Raw genomic sequence first — 21,552 nt, 5'->3', positions numbered from 1 at the left:
TTAGTGAAGAGATTAATTTATTTCTGCAAATACATCCCAAATGAATGAGAGTAATCAGCTTCAGTATCTTCAGGGGTCTGATTTTCAAAGAAGGTCACAGGAGTGCAGTAAAAGTCTACCATCAGAAATATTTGTAACTGTACAGAAGAATCCTTACATACAAAGATAACAGCTAGTTTAAGATACTTGCTATTCAAAGTTATTTCTGGCACTAGTACCAGTTACTATAATGAGGATTATTTGGTCTCTTCATTATAAAAACTATAGTTACTAAGAATTTTGCCAAAGATTAACAGTTTCAGCTCAATTTTTCTACAGTGGGTATATCTGCAATACTAGTTTCCATTTTGAAGGTAAAGGAATTTAAGCAAAATCTGGTTAATTACATCACTGAAAACTAAAGCCAATGTTTTATCTTGTAATGTTGACATTAAAAATGTGATTGTTTCAATAAAAAGTTATGTTGCTTCAGTGCTTTGGAGGAAGTATTTAAGATTAGATCAGGAGGAACAAAAGGAAAAGTGGAACCAATTTTACCTCCAGGTTATGTACACAGCCAATGTAATTAAAAACAAAAAACCCAAACCAGTTTGTTTTCAATTTAAATGTGAATGGTGAATGGCACATTGCTGAGGACAAAACTGCAGAAAGTAACTGTGACTATTTGCACAAGTATCATACTTACTTTTCCTACAATCAACCAATGCCCCCTCCCTTAAAATTAAATGAGATTTTGTTTAAAGGCTTCTAACCCTTTAGAAAACAACATGCTCACAATACATAAACACGTCTCCTTAATGATAGCTCCAGACATGTTCTATCTTGCTTGAAGTGAAGAATGGCACTGAAGAAGCCATTTAAGGTTCCTGCACATGCCCCAAGTCAACTGAAAGAGCCGGTGGACAGGAGAGGAAGCTCCCCTCCTCAGTAGCCAGGAACCATGGGTTTGTTCACATCAGCGGAGCAACCATGTACTTGTCTTTTGTTGTTGTTCTCATTCTTCCTGAAATTCCCAAATCTCAACATGATGCAGCTCTCAGAAGTTAGAGCAGGACTTCCACCTATTTGTTGTTTCTGAACATTTGCATCCTTAAGGAATAATCAAAAATGGCATAGAAAATGTAACTGTGAGAAAATGGAATGGGTATTCAGCCATGCAGCTGGAATTCAGGAACTGCTGTAATTGCATGCAAGTAACATCATTTGCCCACCTTGTAGATATTTGCTTTTTCTCATCATGTCTTTATTTTTCAGCATTGTTGCTGAAGAGCCTATAGTCTGCAAGGTTGAAACAACTGCTCTCCGATGTTGTAGTTAGCCAGCAGAGTTGCTGTGGGGTACATACACCTGGGCTAGCATGCAGGGCAGTGTCACAGCCAGCACAGGGCACTTGCTTCCCCACACAAATCCCTGGCACAGGTGGGAACTTTCAGTGTACTGAGTGCAATGGGTTAGGAAGAAAAAAAGGAACTGGGATTGTACTGGTGGAAATGGGGGAGAGGGAGAAACAGCACCATCATAAATACTGTAAAAACTCTTTAACTAAAGAGAAACGGTGAAAACAGCAAGAATATAATCAAGGCTTTTGTCACCAGAGTGGTAAACAACTTTCCTCTCCATCACTCTCTTAGGTACTTTCTTATTTTGCTGAGTTTTGTAGAAGCATGCTCCCTCATCTGGCAAGGTTGTCTTAATGAGAGGTTACATACCTTGCTCTTTGCTATTCTCTCTTTCCAACTATTCTCTGATTCCCAGGACTTAAGAGGTACCTGTGTGAAAGTCCTCATTACCTCCATGAAGTCAGAAGAAGCACTCAGCTGCTGAACTACCAACGCATAGGCTTCAGAAAAGCCTGCTAGTGAGGCTCTATTTCCCAACCCTACCGGTCCTATTTCATTCCTCTGAACTCAAATATCTGAACAAAGTACATGAAATAACAAGCAGCCCTTATTTCCCAGAGAAAGAATCAAACGCAGAAAGTATTTGCATATTAGAAATCCCGTTCTGTAGAAAATCTGTATGTGCCAGGCAAACAGAACATATGTGCTGAATTAATTTAGGCAAAACTGCACCTTTTCTGAGTTGCTTATGAAAAATCACATCTACTACACTGGGTCTGTCATTGGCATTGGCATTCCATCAGCATTTAATCAAAATCAAACAAATATGAAAAACAAATACCAAGATGACTGGCTATACAGCATTCATGGTCCAACATATTTAACCAGGAATTGGAAAAGCACCTTGCTGAAGCTGAACACCTGCCCTCGAGTACGCAAAAGACCCTCTCTGAACATCCAGAAGAGTGCTGGCAGGAGAGAAGACAGTCTGTGGCAAGTGGTTACGTGAACAATGTACACCTGCCCCAACGGGGAGACAGGCAGCCCACAGCAGCCTTCCTGCTCTGCTAGATCATGGGAGACTCCTTCCAAGATGTAAGCCCCAGGAGCTGGCTGTGCTTGTAGAGCAGCTCTCCACAAAAGGCATTTCACAGAATATGCAGAATTGTAGCAGGAGGATACCAGAAGAAAAAGAAGGGAATACAGAAGTCTGGTAGAGTTCTGGATACTTCAAAACATCAAAGGCATCAAAAGAGCAAGTTCACCCCCACTTCATCTCAAAGGAAAGTCCAGCCCCTTTTCCGTATGTCATAGAGGCACACACAATGGGATTTAGGCAGGTGTTAAATTTAACAAGATTAATTTTTTTCAAAATCACTGAGAACGCCAACATTAGCAAACCACAGGGTCAGGGTGTTAAGAGGAGTTAATGACCACACAACTGACTTAAGAATTCTTAAGCTTTAGAAACAGCGACCCAAAATGCACAAATCATACACCTGAAAGATGAGGGCTCTCAACCTTGAGGACTTTCATTAGTAGGCATCCCAACCCAAGGGGAAAGTCCCCAACAGTAGACCTGCTGCTCTGAGGAGGACTGACACCCATTTGCCTTCCAGTGGAGCTCCATTTATACCTGTTACATGGGATCTGTGGTGATATATGATCAACAGTCTAGAAACTTCTCTCAACTGAGGCATTTCATTGGCTGAGAGCCTTGTCTGTAAACCAAAGGACCTTCCCTTTCAACAAAGGTGTGTACAGGATAGTCATCACTGACCGAGGTGTGTGTCACCACAGTCACCACACAGCTGAGCAGCCTGACCCCCAAACCATGGTTTTTAGTTTTAACTCCTTCCTTCAGTGGTTGAGAAGTTTCAGCCCTTATCAGGGTGGGTGCACCTGCCACACAATCCACCCCGTGACCACAGTCATGATTTGACTGGTCTCCTCGGAGTGGTGGTACAGCCACCTCTTGCCTCCAAAGTTAAAACAGAATGCAGTTGCGCTGAGTTTTAAGGCTCATCACCCCTTAATTATTTTCAGGCTATTACAAATTATTATCAACAATCCATAATGCAATACCATTTACCAGTACGACAGCAATCAACGGTAGAAACAATCAGTCGTATGGCAACAATCAACAACATAACAATAAACAACAGCAGCAGCAAACAAGTAGGTAAATACTATCCTAAGGTTGCACTGGGATATCTAATACACGAATGGACTATACTCCTCAGTCGACACAGATTTCGTTATAATGCATTTATTACAGCTTATGATAACACACATCTCAATAATCACAATCATAAACATTATTAAAGATTGGAGGAGGCTAACTAGCCATCCTGACAAGGAAAACCCAAACATATAAAAAAACTTCCCTGACCAAATAGTTCCTAGTGCAGCAACAATTGCCTCTGAGTCCCTTGCTACTCTTCATTTTGTTGATCTGATCCCACTGACTTGTTTAGGATGTGGACACAACACTCATCTGACAATAAATTCAGGATTCCACATACACCTTTCCCCTTTAAAAATATCAAATCCAATACAGCTTTGGACAGTCATTTTACTGGCCTGCTGCAATTGCTTGTTCATGAGTTACAGGCTATCAAGCCATGGCGTTAGCTAAGGCTAATACTGCAGACCCAGTTCTACAATAACTTGTCAGTTCTGTACCAGAGAAACTTCCAACCCAAATACCAATTCCATCCACCATCCAACTTGTGTTGAGATCTTCTGCCATCCCTTCCATAAATCCCGTATTCTATGATCCCACCACTGGTGTGGTATAGGTCCTTTCTGATAAATAGGACAGAGCACAGCCCATCTGCAGGTTAGACCCAGGATCGCTGGATAGAATCAGGAATATAGGTAGCCATCAGAACATGCCCACACTAAATTGGGGGGAACAGGGATGGTGGATATTTGACATAAACCTGGCAGGGTAGTAAGGGGATGACGATAGTCTTTCTCACTACAATTTAGCGCAGAGGGCCATAACCAGCTGCATAGGCAGCCCTGTGATAAAGCTTCCTGAGCAGGAGGATATAGCTGTAACAGTGGCATTTTATCTATGTCCTTGCACTCAATATCCACCTGGCAGCTCCAGAATCATAAATACCTTATCCTTTTTTCTGCCCCAGCCAGGTTCATATATCTGGCACATGTGCAGTTAAGAGGAGACAAATGAGTTTTGGTTACACACACTAGGACATCTGTCGTTATCCTTTTCAGGTTGTTTGATACAACACGAGGCATTTAATGTTTTTGTATATTGTAGGGAATGATCATCAGTGACCACTCAACAGGATCCAGTCCCCATTACAGAGACTTGCCACAGATACGCAGTTTCCATTTCTCCCAATCTGTGCAAAAACCCAGCTTGGAGCTCACCAAGCTCAGCAATTTCGATTTTTTGTTCTAATAGACACATTCACTCTCTTTCTCTTTGCAGTTCACCCTTTAAACAATCTACGTCTCATTGTTTCTTTTAGTTAGCCGAACATTCCAGAATAAACACAATGATCTTGCACCTGAGCAAAACAGGCACCTTGGATGGCACACATGGTTCCTTTGCCTCCACCATCCCAAAACCTCCCATGGGTCTGTGCAAGCCCTTCCATGACTGCCACCAGGTCGGATCACTTCTCCTTCGCCCACTGCACATCTGGGGGAGAAGAGGCGCAGCCATGCTTGTGTAATGATTCCTCTAACAACATCCTGCCAGATATGCCAATTTAATGTCACAGACACACGCACAATCGATTTTAAGCAGGTATTAAAACTCTTAACAGCATTAGCAAACCACAGGTTCAGGATGTAAGAGGGGTTAATTACCACACAACCAACTTAAGAATTCTTAAGCTTTAGAAATGATGACCCAAAATGTGCAAATCACTCATCTGAAAGATGAAGGGCTCTCAGCCTCAACAAGTTTCCTTAGGAGGTGTCCCAAGCCAAGGGGAGAATCCCCGACTGCAGACCCCCTTCTACCCTCCAGCATTGCTCCATTTATATCCCAGTCAAATGGGGTCTGTGGCTGTATATGGTTAGCAGTCTAGAAACTTCTCTCAACCGAGGCATTTTGTTGGCTGAGGGCCTTGTCTGTTGACTGAAGAACCTTGCCTTTCAACTGAGGTGTGTACAGGATGATCGTCACCTACCAAAGCGTGTGCATGCATCACCACAGGGCTGGGCAGCTCGACCCCCAAACTGTGGCTTCTAGTTTTAACTCTTTCCTTTCAGCAGTCAAAAAGTTTCAGCCTGTACTGGGGCAAGTACTCCTGCCAGACCATACTAGAATCACACAGCTGTATGTGAACAGCAGGCAGTGAATGTGTATTTTCTTTCAGTACTTTGCTGTCTGGTGGTGGTAACTCCCTTGGAAGAGCTGTGTGCCGAATCCTTTTTGGCAACTACAACACCAATGGCAATGATTTGTAACCAAATGAAGTAGCTGCCTGTTCAAAATCAGTGTTTGAAACAAAGGAAACAAAAGACTTAGCTAGAGATACTTCTCCTGCCTTGGAAAAAAGGGGTATTGGTCACTGACAGAGGAGGAGGTGCTAAGTACAATACACCACAACACTTCAAACATTAAGTCTACTTATGGTATTTTGTACATCATGTTCCCACTCCAAGACCACCTTGCTTACAGATAGGCATTCACCCGTTCAACTTAAACCGCATGGAAATACCACTGGTCACAGACTGCTTGACAGTTTTGGTGTTACTTGGATACCATACTTACACTGCTTGATATTAGAAGCTTAGGTACTCGGTATTCAAATATATGGCTGATAAATTGCTAATGTCCAATAACAAGCAGCATAATGTTTTTCAACTTTCTATTCCAGCACAGACACTTCCAGTGAGATGTTGCTTTTTAAAAACATCCTCACATACAGTTTTCAGTTACTCTTCACATGATAAGGGTTGTACTTCTGCAGTTTCAACTCTGCTGGCATACACCAAATAATTTCTGTATTGTTTTCAGATTTATTTTTTTAATGGTTTTAATAAACAGGCACAAAAATAATCAAAGCGTAAAACTGTCCTTACACTGTGTTTCCCTCTGACTACTGTAGAGTTTATATAAATCTGCCTGTTCAGAGTAAAAGTCATGTCACATGGAAGTTGAGATAAAAACCAGTTTTCGCTATTAATATCCCATTCAATATTCTAGTCGAGCCATTCCAGTGTCTTTGAACACATAAAAATTCGGTATCATGTATGATTAGACTTGCTGATCAAGTTTTATCTTCACCTCAATGCATATTTACTAGCTCATAAGTTATAAGGCTCTTTTGTAAATTATGCTGTTCTGTTGTTAAGAAAACTGAAGAAGTTGCTGTCACCTCAGGCAGCACTTACTCCTGGATGGTGTACATCTTGTTTCAAAACTACCTGGGCTGACTAAAATACACAGTACTTGGACCTCCAGGCAAACCTCAAGAACCTGCTGTTTCTTACTTTTCCCTGCCATCTCTGCCAACACAAGTACAGGGGGGATATCTAATCCTGGGATACTGAACTGTGTACATTTTGCTCACAGGTCACAGACAGGTAACATCTACATTCTGAGTGGGAATCCTGTCCTTCATCCTATTCTCCTGGCATGGCTGGCTGTGCCAGTTACAAGGAGAGTAGATAGCGCCTGGATGGTCTTAGCAAAACTACTTGGTGGATACTGGGAAAATGTAACCAAGGGTGAAAATTGATGTATTCTCACATGTGTAAATCACGGTGTATAGAAAGTGCTCAAATAACCAATATATTTCTTTAACTCACACAAAACCAGACACAATAGCCAGGGGAATTATTATGGTAGAAGCAGCAGGTTCTGAAGAACCAGAGTAAGGTAAATCACTGTCAAAAAATAATAAATCTCCTCCTGTATTACATGCGGATGCACCCTTGCAAGCCTTTTTAGAAAATAAAAATTCCATGTTGTATATATGAAAATGCAGCTGTTGATGAAGTCAGCTATTCAAGGGTACTCATTTCTTTGCAACTGATGATAGCTGCATTTCTTTCTCCTTTACTTTCTTCTTCTAAGAACAAGTACCCGCTCCTGTTGGTGTTTGGATCAGCTATTGGAGACAGGCACTATATGTCTGTAATTTTTACAGTATTATAACACTTTGTGACTTAGGAATTATGAAAAAAATCTCTTGTAGTTTATTTAAATACATACTGCTGCACTACAGTACCGAGGAATTTCTGATTAGGTGAACAACTGTCTTGCTCTGCATCATTTGCACAGTTCTTAAAACTACTCGTAGAAGGGGTGAAATCCTGGCCCCAGGGAGGCTAAAGGAGACCACACCTCGTCCATGAGTTTCAGAACAGGGTGTCAGAACAGAGTATTGCTAGGGTACCTAATAAGAAACTCAACAATAATTTATAAACTCATTGGCATGGATATATAGAAATATTTCTAGTTTGTCAGAATAAATCCTAATATTCAGCAGCAGCATAGTTATAGCCTACATCAATCATCCGCACTTCAGTCACCTTGTTCTTTCTCATACTCTGCTGATTCAGCTTTAAATTTGGTATCACTGATAGGAGTCTTTCAAAAAGGTCACAAAAGTGCATCCAATGTAAGGACAGTGGTTCAGTCCAATGGATCCTCAGTTACTACTCCTTCTCCAGTTAACCTTATTTCAGTCAAATTAACTACATTCCACAAAAACGTGCATCCTCATCTTTCGGATTTACACTGGAAATGATCATCAGGCTAGTATGGAAGAAATTGCATTGAAAAAAATGTCAGCAGCACCAAGTTTTCTCAGTGCTTATTTTCTAAGAACCTTACTTCACGTCTTCTACATTGTGCTCCAAATTTCAGGCTGGGTGGTTTTGAGGGTCTGGTCTATGTGGGAGTGATAGGGTTACTGAAAAGGTAGAACAACCAACAGAGCACATTTGACACAATGCAAAAGGGATGTTTTTCCAGATGCAACCTAAACCATGACTGATTTTGTTCCTCATTCAAACACTGCCAAGACATATACTAAACATCAGTTCTGAAATATTCATGTTTAGTCCTTCCTATCTACAGTGCCTGTCTATCAGCTATATGGAATTAAGTCTTGAGCTAGTTCTGGTCTTGATCTCTTTCTAGAAAAGCTATGGCAACAGTGAAAAGAAAATCATCTATATTTATGAGCTCATTTTTAAAAATCAATTGAATTTTAACATTGAAACAATGCACTATTTCATCAAGTACTGCTATACGTAACTACATGTGTTTATGGATCCATATTGTTGAAAAACTAAGATTCTAGAATTAACTAAATCCTACAATACTGAGCTTGGGCCAATTTGCTACTATACTAGAGCAAAATACCATCATGCCTGGTTCTTCTTTTTCTGTTTGAAACCTTTGAGTTCACATCTCATCTCCTGTCAACCATAGGCAGCATTAGAAATATTCCTGAAATGGCCATGCACTAAGCCAACTGGTAAAAATCCTATTCATTTCTTTCCCATAGGAAGAAGATATAAACGTTGCCTGAAAATGTCTCTAACATGACCAAATTTATTGTTCATCCATATACTCATGTAGAGCTACCTGTAAAGCTGTCTTCTATATTCTCATTGCATTCTCTTAATGTGTGTATCTGCAACTATTTTTGAGCATTTGTGGTATTTTCATGGAGGTTGAGTGGAAGTGTCATATAATTCACAACTTGCTGTTGGTAGTAAAGCTTCCCCAAGATGAGTTTCTTACTTCTGCTTGGTAGGTGCCAAGGTTTTCAGCTATCCTGACTACTGGGAAGGGGGAGCTTCACAAAATGGCACTGTCCCTCCCCAGCAGAACTGGAAATTTTGTGACTCAAGAGTTGTAACACTTAATAAATTAGTATCATTCCCATCATGTTTCATATATCAAATTATAACGTAGATCAAATATCATATTTGTGCTGTTGCTTTACATGAACCTTACATGAACACCTCGAACCTTCTTTCCTCTCCACCTTTCAGCCCTAGGCAGTCATAGAGGAGGTTCACAAGAGCTGAGCTCAGACCAGCACTAGCTCCAAAAGGGGAAGAGACTGTAAAGTTAGGTACACCTTATGTACTTTTTTATTAGTAGAAACAAAAGCAGGTAGTAAACATTTTGAAACAGGTTATGTATTTGCATCCAAGCACTTCAGTAAGCATGACAAACGTTGCCACCTCATGGACAGGTGCAGGGTTTGATTCAGCTCAGCGGTAGGAAGGAAAAGGGATCACGGAGATGACTCATTGCTGCTCTTTCACACTCTCCTGAGGCAGGAAGTGACAGCTTGGCCAGAAAGATGTTTTTTGTTGCTTCGATTCGCCTGGAACTTGTTCATTTGGGTCTGGATCCAGGAGCTTGGCTACACATCCACAACGGGGGGGGGGAGGAAAAAAAAAAAAAAAAAATCAAAAAAAGCTACACATGTTCAGGGTATTTGACCATCTCCAATATCAGTGCACGGTGGGGGAAAGAATTACCATTTTTTCCTTGGAAAAAAACATAATAGTCAAGATAGGACATGGCCCTGTCTTGTACTGTCAGTCAAAGACCAGCATTTGGGCATTCGGGAGTAAAATGCCTGAGGCTGTGGGACCTGGAGTTTTCAAGAGTGTGACTGAAATCACCAGATTCATGAAGACAATAATCCCAAAATGGACTAGGGGATTTTAATTCCCCATAAAGGTAGCAACAGTTGGGAATCCTCTACTTATAAAATGGAGACAAATGAATTGTTCTTTATTCCACTGTGTATTTCCAAAGCTAAAGTTTTATGTTATAACACCACATTGATTATTCACTATTCTGCATCTTTTGGGGAACTGCTGCAAGAATATTCTGTCACCTGTTGAATTTCTCCCTTTCTGAGGGAAAGGCAGCTGTGCCATCCTCCTCTACAGGACAAATACTGTTATAAAAGCCATTACACAGTGTGTATCTTAAAGTATGTTCATTCCAAACAGCATTATAATTAGCACTTAATATAACTGGATGAGCACAAAAGGATTATTAAATGTTTAATCAAAAAGAACACCTTTCAAATTTGACACTGGGATACAACTTTAAGAATCCATAATTTCTTAAAATCAAGCTTTGTAAAAATATATTCATAGTCAACATTTATGAATGATCTGAAAAAAGACTATGGTGATTAAGTTTCCTATCATTGTGATCTCCATATAACAGTGTAACAGTCTGCCTACATACGACTGAAGAGAAAGAAGGATTTATACCAGCTTGATTTTAAATATGTTCCTATGTTTATTATATTTTGCTACTCCACTTTCCTAAAATGGTGGCCTCAGGAAAAGCTGCTTTGGCAGGCAATTGCAAAGATTCCTGTGGAGAGGAAGTGAAAAGACTGGGCATACAAACAAGGGCTGCTGCCATGTTCAAAGCACTGGGGAGAGTTCATAGAGCAAAATGCAGTCCTAAGTAAATGGGTTTCAGGCAATTTCAGTGTTAAGATAACATCATTAAGAGTAGAACAGATTGTGCTCAAACCCTGCTGTTTATAATTAACACATTGCTTCCAAATACTCCAGGGTCCCTGGTAAATAGTCCTCTGCTCAGATCCACCCAGACCAATCAGAGTATTTTCATCAGATTCCATGCTGGGCCAGCACCTGTTTGGACAAATCCAAAAGAGCCAAAATACTCTTCTTTCTGGCCAGCTAAGTAGAGAGATGAACACAGCTTGCCTTAGTCATTGTCACACTGTCCATATGGCTGTGAAGCTTGTTTTCATAAGAAATCGTACAAGTACTTTATTATGTCGAAGTTCACGGTCCTATAAACAAAAACACAGTATATTAGAGCAATCATCTTAACAGTGCTAAGACTTTAACCTGTTTGGAGACAGCACATGTGGGACATTCTGCACAATCAAAATCAAGCTATATCCCCAAAAGAAATGTAATCGAGGAAGAATGAATTTTTAACTTCTAGTGTTATTTACAGTACCTGTCTTCTGATTATTTAAACTTTGTAAGTCTAAAAAAGAAATAAAGCAGCTTTCTACTAAAAACTGGAAGATCCTTATTTTGATCATTAAGCAGTAAAAATATATCAAAGATAATAAGATCATATTTTCATATGGTAAACATGATACACTCTAGTTGGTGATGCAAAACAGCAATCTTTTATGCTATTGAATGTTTTGTTCATCTTCCAAACCACCTGTTTTAGCATGTACTATGTAACTCCTTCATCTGTACTCATTTGTAGTCTGCATTCTTTCAGTTTTGACACTAGTTGACCCATGTTCATAGCTAAATTTGAAAAATCCAAGAATGCCACTCAATGGGATAGAAGATTTTAATGTATACTTTTGTACTTTAATGGCAGGCAGAATGAAAGAGCAGTAGAATAAAACATATAATTATTTTTTTTGTCTCTAAACGTATTCCACTATACAATCTAACACTCAGACTTCGGGGTTTACTGTTTGAATAAATAACACAAATTACTGCATATAATGACAAGTATAAAAGTTGAGGGTTTTTTTAAAGTATTCAATGATGCAAAAATAACTGCTCACAATGATAAGGGAGACTGAATGTCTAATTTGTTAGACTACAATCATTTAATATTCTCTGTTCACACATCATCTGTAACCCACTTTTTGAAAAGTTTCTATAAAACTTCATATTGGGCAGAGAAAAAGTTCAGAAATCCCAGGATACATAACAAGAAATATTGTGCTTGAGTCTACTTAATAACCACTTAAAAAATTAAAGATATTAACTGCTATTGTTATCCATATGACGTTGTGTCACTCAAGAAAAGTGCTTTAGTCTTGTAACTAAAGCTTTCAACAGAAACAAAATCACACACTCCAACAACTGCTGACCTTATCAACTAAATGAAACACAATCATCCTGTCATAACAACTGAGTTCATTAGAGACTGTATGAAAAGACCTGTTACATTCAGGAAACATTAAGAGATCCCTACTTCAGCTACAGAAAATTTATGAATTGGGTCTGCAATTCTTAAAAGATAAATCAAAGATTTCTAACAAAGAAACGTCTAACCTTATCTTCAGCTAAACATGTAAATACTATGTGGTAAAAAGCATAGTAATAACTCTGGAAAGACTGAATGTATGCAACAGAACAAAGCCAGACATGAGGTTCTGCAATACTAAAGAGACTGTGCATGGCCAGCAGTTATGACACTAAAAACCACCAGGAAGAGACACACGTTTTTTAAGTCTTTCCCAAAAACAGGTGGCTTTTGCATTTTTTTTTTTAAATGCAAACTTCACTTTTGCTTAAAAAAAATACAGAAAATGAAATGACAATCTGAACACCCTGAACAGTATTGGGGAGGGGAGAGAGAAAGCATCATTTTCTGTCCCACTCTTTGCACTCTCAGCTTTCTATTAGGAAATATGCTCAAGTAACAAGGCTGAGATATCTGAAGATTTTAGGGACTAACAAACTTATTTTAGTACTATTACAGTAACAAAGAAAAAATAATCAGGACATAGGCTGCTTATTTCATGTGTAATTTGGTTGAAATGGCAAAGTAGTTTCTTCTCCGCAATAAATATAACTTTTCCCACAAGTGGTTAAAAACTACAGGCAGCTGCAAGACTAGTGCACATGTAGAAAATGAAATTTCTTAAAGCACAGAAGATCATGTCTCTGCCCTGTAGCTAGCCCCATCAAGACAATGAGGAAGTTCATTTACCATGGGTTCATAAAGCCTTGCATCTTTATGGATCTTCCTCCTTAAAGATTTAAGAAAGACTGTGGGCTGGAAAAGATAATAAAAAAATGGAACAAAGGAACAAAGCAAGAAAAAGAAGGGGGAGGGGGGAGGGGGCAGAACAGAAGAAAAGTAGAATAGTCCAACTTTAAAAATCTGTCAGGTCATTTAAACAGCCCTGTCTAGGTAGTATATAAATATTTCCAAAGTACTTCGGTAGGGGGTGGGTGGAGAACTGCTTTCTTCTTTATAACATGTAGGAAAAGTCAGTCAGGAGATATACACACACACACACACACACACACACACACATCTGACCTAAAGGGAAGCAAGTCAAAGCACTAAACGATGCACTGAGGTTTGAAGTGACAGCATCTCCAACAACTACTTTCTGCGGTAAGCACAAGCTGCATAGTACAAGTTTTGGTCCTGTTTTCTGGCTATCTCTACATTCCAGCAACTTTAATGGAGTCAAGGATGCTAAAATTGCAAGGAGAGGGCCATTATTTCAAGTATCTTAATTCAAGGACCCTCATAGTCAGTACACAGTTTATGAACGTCTCTTTATTCATCACAGGAGTTAGAGTGGAGACAAGAACTTGGGGATGTTTGTATACACAGTGATCCATGTTGCTGAGCAGATGGTCTGCTGTACTTGGTACCAGTGGGAGCTTTTTCAGGGCATCATTCACCAGCAACTTTATTGCTGGGAATAGGAAGTTGACACAGTAAAGCCATGGAGATCCTGGCAGTGTGGTCCAGCCAGGTCTGAACCAGATGAAGTTTCATTCTATGGCCTGTCCAGCTGCAAACTGAAATTAGTGTGTCTGTGAGGATTACTGATAAAGCTATTGGGCATTTAGTAGCTCAGGAAAGCAACACATGCACTGAGGTTATGGGATACAGTCTACACCAAAGGTTCCTCTGATGTCCCACATTACAGAGAAGAGATGGCCTTAAGAATGTTTCTCATCCTTTTCACTACATGTCATTTCTTGGCTCTGATCTGGCTCTGACTCTTTATCTAAGACCTGCTAATAAGCTAGCTGCAGCAACAGGTGTGAGGTAATGCTGTTGCCATTTCATAAAAACGAGACATAAGCTTGACTGTTGCTTATGTACTGCGTGCATTTCTGTCTCTAACTTATCATCTCTCCTGATGGACCTGGAACTCTTCTCAGACTCCAGAACTGAAGGCTCTGAATGAACAGAGCGATTGAGTTACCTACATACATTTACTGAATTAGTTTGCGTCAACTACAGATCACACAAGATAAGAATATGCAGAAGAATTCTTATACTCTATGTAGGTTTTATGTCATATGTACAAACACTGTTAAGAATTAAATATAATTTCAGATTCAAATATCATAACGTGCCTTTTGGTAATGAAATGGACTGACATTTTAGAGTAGTATTTTCACATGAAGTCCCTGACCTTTATTAAGCCCAACGAGAGTATATTACTATAACACATACTGCCACTGGAACATGAATTTTTTTCAAAACAGGATTGGACTATACTTACCTGAAGCTCAACACTTCTCATAAATAAGACAACTCATTCACTCATTCTTAGAAAACATCCATAGATTTCTATTCTGGTCGGCAGAGAGCTACAGACTGAGCAAATACCGAGTTTGAAGTCTCTTTCAAGTCAGCACATACAACAGCAAACAAACCTAATAGGCTCACCGGGCAATAGCTCTGATGAAGTCCAGAGATACAGTACATTTATATCGTGGTCCATCAAGCTGGTCATTATGGCCAACCATGGATAACAGCTGCAGAGTCACAAGAGAGGTGATCTACAAACAAGAGACATTAGTAATGTCAGTCATTTTTGCTAACAAAAATGTGGCCGTATTTTTTTTCCATTTGGCATCATTCCCATATTTCTCTGGCGAGCGACTCACACTTGCTCACTGATTTTCACGTAGTTCTGCAGCTAGCGAACCCAGAAACAAATATACATTTTCACAATTACATTTTCAGCACAGGCAGTGAGAACCACAGGCTAAACCCTTCATCCTTTGTATCAAGTGTTATCCTGGAGTTCTGATCAAAGAGGGAAAGACAATGTGGAAAAGACAAATAACAGGCATAAGTTGAACATTTTCCAAATCTCTACCTGACAACCAAGAAAGATTTTGATTTTCTTTCTTTTATACCCGAAAACCTCCTCTTGAACATTCCCACTCAAAGTTGAAGTACCATGGGATAAAGACCTGAAGGGAAGAGGGGCCCAAGAAAGCTGGTTAATATTCAAGGATCACCTCCTCCAAGCTTAAAAGCGATGCATCCCAATGAAGATAAATTCAGGCAAAAATGCCACGAGACCTGCATAGATGCACAGGGAGCTCCTGGACAAACTCAAACACAAAAGAAAGCCTAAAGAGGATGGAAGCAAGGACAGGGAGTCTGGAAGGAATACACAGAAACTGTCCAAGCAGGCAGGGAACAGGTTAGGAAGGCCAAAGCCCTGACAGAATTAAATATCACCAGGGACATCAAGAACAACAGGAAAAGCTTCTATAGGCATGGCAGGGATCAAAGGAAGACTAGGGGACAACGTGAGCCCTATCCAGAAGCAAATGGGAGACCTGGTTCCCTGGAACATGGAGAAGGCCGAGGGACAAAACAACTTTTTGGCCTCAGTCTTCACCGGCAAGGGCTCCAGCCACACTGTCCAAGATGCAGAAAGCAAAGGAGGGGACAGAGAATGAAGAACTTCCCACTGTAGGAGAAGATCAGGTTCAACACCACCTAAGGAACCTAAAGGTGCACAAGTCCATGGGACCTGATGAGATGCATCCACAAGTCCTGAGGGAACTGGCAGATGAAGTATGAAACATGGCATATGAATGCATCATGTTTGTCAAATCATGGCAGTCCAGTGAAGTTCTCACTGACTGGAAAAGGAGAAACATAACCCCCATTTTTAAAAAGGAAAAAAGCAAGACCCAGGCAACTATAGGCCAGTCAGTCTCAACTCTGTGCCCAGCAAGATCATGGAGTGGATCCTCCTGGAAACTATGCTAGGGCACATGGAAAACAAGGACGTGACTGCTGACAAACAACAGGGCTTCACTAAGGGCAAATCAAGCCTGACAAATCTGCTGACCTTCTATGATGGGGTTACAGTGTTGGTGGATAAGGAAAGACCAACTGACATCATCTACCTGGACTTGTACAAAGCATCTGACACTGCCTCATATGACATCTTTGTCTCTGAATTGGAGAAACATGGATGTGATGAATGGACCACTTGGCAGATAAGGAACTGGCTGGATGGTTGCACTCAAAGAGTTGAGGTCAACAGCTCGACATCCAGGCAGAGAGCAGTGATGAGTGGCATTCCTTGGGGGCTGGTATTGGCACCAGCACTGTTTAACATCTTCAGCAGCAACATGGACAGTGGCATCGAGGGCACACACAGCAAGTCTGCTGACAACACCAAGCTGTGTGCTACAGCTGACACACTCTGGAGGGAAGGGATGTGTCATGGTCCCATCCAGAGGGATCTGGACAGGCTGGAGAGGTGGGCCCATGCAAACCTCATGGAGTTCAACAAGGCCAAGTGCAAGGTCCTGCACATGGGTCAGGGCAATCCCAAGCACAGATACAGGCTGGGCAATGAGTGGATTGAGAGCAGCCCTTCAGAGGAGGATTCGGGAGTACTGGTGGATGAAAAACTGACTATGAGTCAGAAAAGTGTGCCCACAGCCCAGAAAGCCAACAGTATCCTGGGCTGCATCAAGATAAGTGTGGCCAGCAGGTCACAAGAGGTGATTCCCCCTTGAGACCTCACTTGCAATACTGTGTCCAGCTCTGATGCCCCCAATATAAGGAGGACATGGGGACCACAAAGATGATCAGGGGGCTGGAGTACCTCACCTATGAGGACAGGCTGAGAGATTTGGGGTTGCTCAGCCTGGAGAAAAAAAGGCTCCAGATAGACTTTATAGTGGCCTTCCAGTACTTAAAAGAGGCCTACAGGAAAGATGGGGAGGGACTTTTTAAAAGGGCAAGTGATAATGGCTTTAAACTGAAAGAGGACAGATTTAGATTAGATATTAAGAAGTTGTTCTTCACTGTGAGGGTGGTGAGGCATTGGCACATGTTGCCCAGGGCAGCTGTGTCTGCCCCCTCCCTGGCAGTGTTCAAGGCCAGGTTGGACGGGGCTTTGAGCAACCTGGGCTAGTGGAAGGTGTCCCTGCCCAAGGCAGGGGGGTTGGAACTAGATGGTGTTTAAGGTCCCTTCCAACCTGGCTGGAAGATGACGTGCTTAAAAAGACCAGTGCCTGAAAGGAGTTAAATGTGCCTACAAACACCATACAGTGTCTTGACAGAGCCACTGATTATTTTACCAAAACAGTGTACCAGTGCATTTTTCACTGTCTTCATTCCTCCAAATGATGACTGTGGTATCACTAAAGTGCAGTCTCATGGGATGTGACCACTGAGTGCAACCAGTCTGTTCTGCCTCAGTTAGCAAAAACCACTGTGGTGATTCTACTGTCTCCCTACCCCCTCCTAGATCCCAGGGACAAGAAACAGGTAAAAGCAGAAAACAAGAAAAACTTTTCCCTGGCCTTTGCTATAGATGCCACTGAGAATTCAAGGCAACAAGGTTACATTCTGTGAAGAACTAAAAAAAAAAAAAAAAAAAAAAGCCAAAAAACCCCCCACCGAAAGCCGTAAACCAGCCAACCATGACCTACCTCTGTGATAATAGCATGGTAGGGAATTTCTGAAGAATAAATGTATCAGTTCAAACCTTCAAGGAAACACATTGCTATAAAAAATAGCAGAAAGTTCTTACCAGTATCAATAAAAAAAAAAATCCTAGCTCAGTAATAACCCCACTCTTTTGTTGAAAGTGAACTCAGTCTTCAAATTTGTGACAGTGCTTGCAGGAGGTAGGCAGAATTATTAGCTTTCCCTTAAGTGGACATAATATAAAAAAATTACACCTACCTGTGGAGAACAGAAAAAATTACAGTCACCAAGAATGAGGCAATTTTTATAAGAGCCCGTGCTTAACTTTCTTTTATATTGCATTAGGCAACAATGGTTTGGATGCCATCATTCTACAAAGTCTTTGGAGTTTGGTTAAGGAATACTGGCCCACCCATATTCACAAAGATAAATTCCATTTACTTTCAAGTCTATAAAGTACATTGAAGAGTAGCACGATTTACAAATTCTTAGCACTGACAGCATTTAAAACTGAACTCAGTATATGGTAAAAGTCAAAATGCAGTTCATGAATCTGAACATATCACTGAATTGGGTTCAACCTCAAACTTGTTAGAGGTGTTTTATTTTCTTTAAATATTCATGAGTTTAAGAGCACATTTTTCTACATTCTTCATTCAACAAAGTCCTTATTCAGTCAGTGAAGATGCATTATAGAGTAATCCGCTGTAACAACTTCTATTTTACACCCCAATGCACCATTACTGGCCAATCACTTCTGCAATACATACTTGCAGCTGGCCTCACATTCAGAAATCACCAATGAAGGAATGGCAGGAGGCTCCTAAAAGCTCCCAGTAAGTACAGCAAAAGCCTAGATAGTTTGGAGCTGGACCCATCTCAGTTTTATGTGGGATGTAAAAGGGACCTTGCTGCTGCATTACAAATGTTCCAGCCATACTTTTAACAACTAATTGTAACCATTTTCTTTTCCAACTAGTATCAAATAATATGTGTGTAACACAAGGTCTGCAATGTAAAATTCCTTAATAAAGGCTGACTCAAATCTGAAATAGCATCAGACTAGCCACTATGTTTCATTAATGCTTTCGACTCAAAATATTAACTTTAAAGATTAAATATACAATATTACAAGACAAATGAAGCTATTGATCATCAGAATAACACAAACTTACTTAGTAAGTTGCAACCCTTTACTAATTTCTTTTACAAATCCTCTATTTATTTATCTTAATAAAAACGTCATCACAGGGATGTGAGCACAGTGAGTCCTGATCCTGAGATTCTTTAAGACAAGTGGAGAAAATTGCCATTTTCAATTCACATGGGTAAGAAAGTTTTATCTCCAAAGAGATTCAGTAGAGACAAAGAATACATATCTAAAGGGGAATAAATAGGGACCAGTTTCCCTGCAGACAGACAAATGTTAGAAGCTAAAATACCTAACTTGTGAGACTTTAGAGCAGAATTCAAAACCTAGATGCCTAGACTGTACATAGAGAACTGCAAAAATCACTGAAAGACAAATCCAAAATCCTGCATGCTGAGGCCACAGCAGCCTGAAGCTCTGTTTGTATAGATTTTCAATGGGTTCAGGGAGAATCAAAAACAGCAAGAGAGTTCTGTCACCCCAAAGCAATGTCTTCATTTTTTCTGCTTTATACAATATAGCAGGACTCTGATGCTGCTGCTGCTAAGTCAGCCACAGAATTAGGCAACACACACGGGTTTTTTTTCAATAAATTGCTTTGTTAGAAGATTTAATTGTGGTAGATGTGGAATTAAGTTCCTCAAATATTTTGTGCTGAACCTATCTGTCTAGACCCAATTGCCCCCATCAGCGCTACAGGCTTGGGGAGGAGTGGCTGGAGAGCTGCCAGTCAGAGAGGGACCTGGGGGGGGCGGTTTGATTGACAGCCCGATGAACAGGAGCCAGCAGTGTGCCCAGGGGGCCAAGAAGGCCAATGGCATCCTGGCTTGTGTCAGCAATAGCGTGGCCAGCAGGGACAGGGAAGGGATCTGACCCCTGTACTCGGCACTGGTGAGGCCGCCCCTCGATTCCTGTGTTCAGTTTTGGGCCCCTCGTTACAAAAAGGACATTGAATGACTCAAGCGTGTCCAGAGAAGGGCAACGGAGCTGGTGCAGGGTCTGGAGCACAGGTTGTACAAGGAGCAGCTGAGGGAACTGGGGGGGTTTAGTTTGGAGAAGAGGAGGCTGAGGGGAGACCTCATCGCCCTCTACAGCTCCCTGAAAGGAGGGTGCAGAGAGCTGGGGATGAGTCTCTACCCAAGTAATAAGCAACAGGACAAGAGGTAATGGCCTCAAGCTGCACCAGAGGTGGTTTAGGCTGGATATTAGAAAATATTTCTTTCCAGAAGGGGTTGTTAGGTGTTGGAATAGGCTGCCCAGGGAGGTGGTGGAGTCCCCCATCCCTGGAGGTGTTTAAGAGTCGGGTCGACATAGTGCTGAGGGATCTGGTGTAGTTGGGAACTGCCAATGTTAGGCTAATGGTTGGATTGGATGATCTTCAACATCTTTTCCAACCTAGATGATTCTGTGATTCTGTAATAAGACAACTTTCTTCACTAAATGGTTAAGAAGTCTTCTAGGGCACAGAACATTCAATTTCTCCCTGACACAAGAGGTTTGAGTACCTCTTTGCTGAACGTCTAACAGCTAGATGAGGTGGGAGTAGTGGAGAAAGGAAGAAAAAGCTTTGTACAATATTAAAATATTACCAGATCTAACTTTTATTCTAACTGCTTCTGCAGCTTAGCTATTTTGCTTAAAATTGTATTCATATAAATAGTCTCTCTGTGCCTACTTAGGACATTCACTTCATAAAACAAGATACAGTGAAATGAACTGGCTTTAAGACAGCGTATTTGTAGCAAAATTTTTTAAATCACCAATTTTCATGTTCTGTTAGCTCTTTAGGTCCCAATGCAACCTATAACTTAAGCACTGAAAAAATACTACTTGAAACGTTCAGGTGTTACAGAACTTTGGAGACAATCTGTTACTAAATGAAGATAAATCAGAAAGTTTGAAACAATTGGGAAAAATATGAATGCAATGTCAAACTAATTGCACTTAACAAAAGCTTTTTTTTTTTTTTTTTTTTTTTTTCTTTTTTTTCTCCCCTTTTTAATACCATGGCTACAGTGTCTCCATTTTATTATCACAAAAGCTTGGGAAAAAAACATCTGGCAAGAACAAACTAGAAACAAGCCAGAAAAACTGTGTGGGTGACGTAAGAAAGAATATTTACTGAGAATCTTTTGAACAAAAGAAATTACAGTTGGAAGAAATATTCTAAAGCTAGACCTGGTAATTATTTAATACCAGCAAAAGTGATTAAGGAAATAGAATTTTCTACAGGAATAACAAAAATATCTGAAGAAAAGTTACTGATCTGAAAGAACAGGTAACACTGGTATGTTTAAAAATAAGCCATGACTGAGCCTTCTTTGAAATATATTTATGTGAGGAAACTGCTGCTGAAAGCCTGGATGCAAAGGGAGAACAATCATAAAACTACAGCAGAGTGGCTGCCAGTACAAAATGATGGCTCAGACTGCTTCTGGAGATCCACTGGTCAAATATGGACATTGAACCCTCTGGAAAACACAAGTAACTCACAAGTCATACTTAAAGGCTGCTTTTTTCCTTTCAGCCTGGACTAACAGATGGGTCTTGCATCATTCTCTAGACACAAGACTGGCTTTGTCAGCACACAGCTGCGTGGACGGGAA

At 40.5% G+C, this 21,552-nt stretch overlaps 1 protein-coding gene across 6 annotated transcripts in view; it reads right to left on the bottom strand.

The window, feature by feature from the left end:
* Positions 1-9,183: 9,183 nt before the first annotated feature.
* The window catches only part of ORC5 (origin recognition complex subunit 5), an 82,668-nt gene continuing 70,299 nt past the window's right edge, over positions 9,184-21,552 (bottom strand). For 2 of the 6 annotated variants that reach the window (XM_026867855.1, XM_026867856.1), the window contains exons 14-15: positions 14,770-14,882; positions 10,599-11,149 (exon numbers count right to left, since the gene is read on the bottom strand). In XM_026867855.1, coding sequence (XP_026723656.1) covers positions 11,104-11,149; positions 14,770-14,882 — 159 coding nt within the window. In that variant the 3' untranslated portion in view covers positions 10,599-11,103. Of the gene's footprint in view, positions 9,736-10,598; positions 11,150-11,195; positions 13,123-13,428; positions 14,240-14,769; positions 14,883-21,552 lie in introns of those variants that run through there. The other 4 variants (XM_026867857.1, XM_026867858.1, XM_026867859.1 and 1 more) reach the window with 4 other exon arrangements.

The sequence above is a fragment of the Athene cunicularia genome (assembly GCF_003259725.1).
Source record: "Athene cunicularia isolate RWA chromosome 1 unlocalized genomic scaffold, athCun1 chr1_part2, whole genome shotgun sequence".
NCBI classification, from domain to species: Eukaryota; Metazoa; Chordata; class Aves; order Strigiformes; family Strigidae; genus Athene; species Athene cunicularia.
Note: the sequence above shows the minus strand (reverse complement) of the source record. Positions and strands in the feature narration are given on the sequence as shown.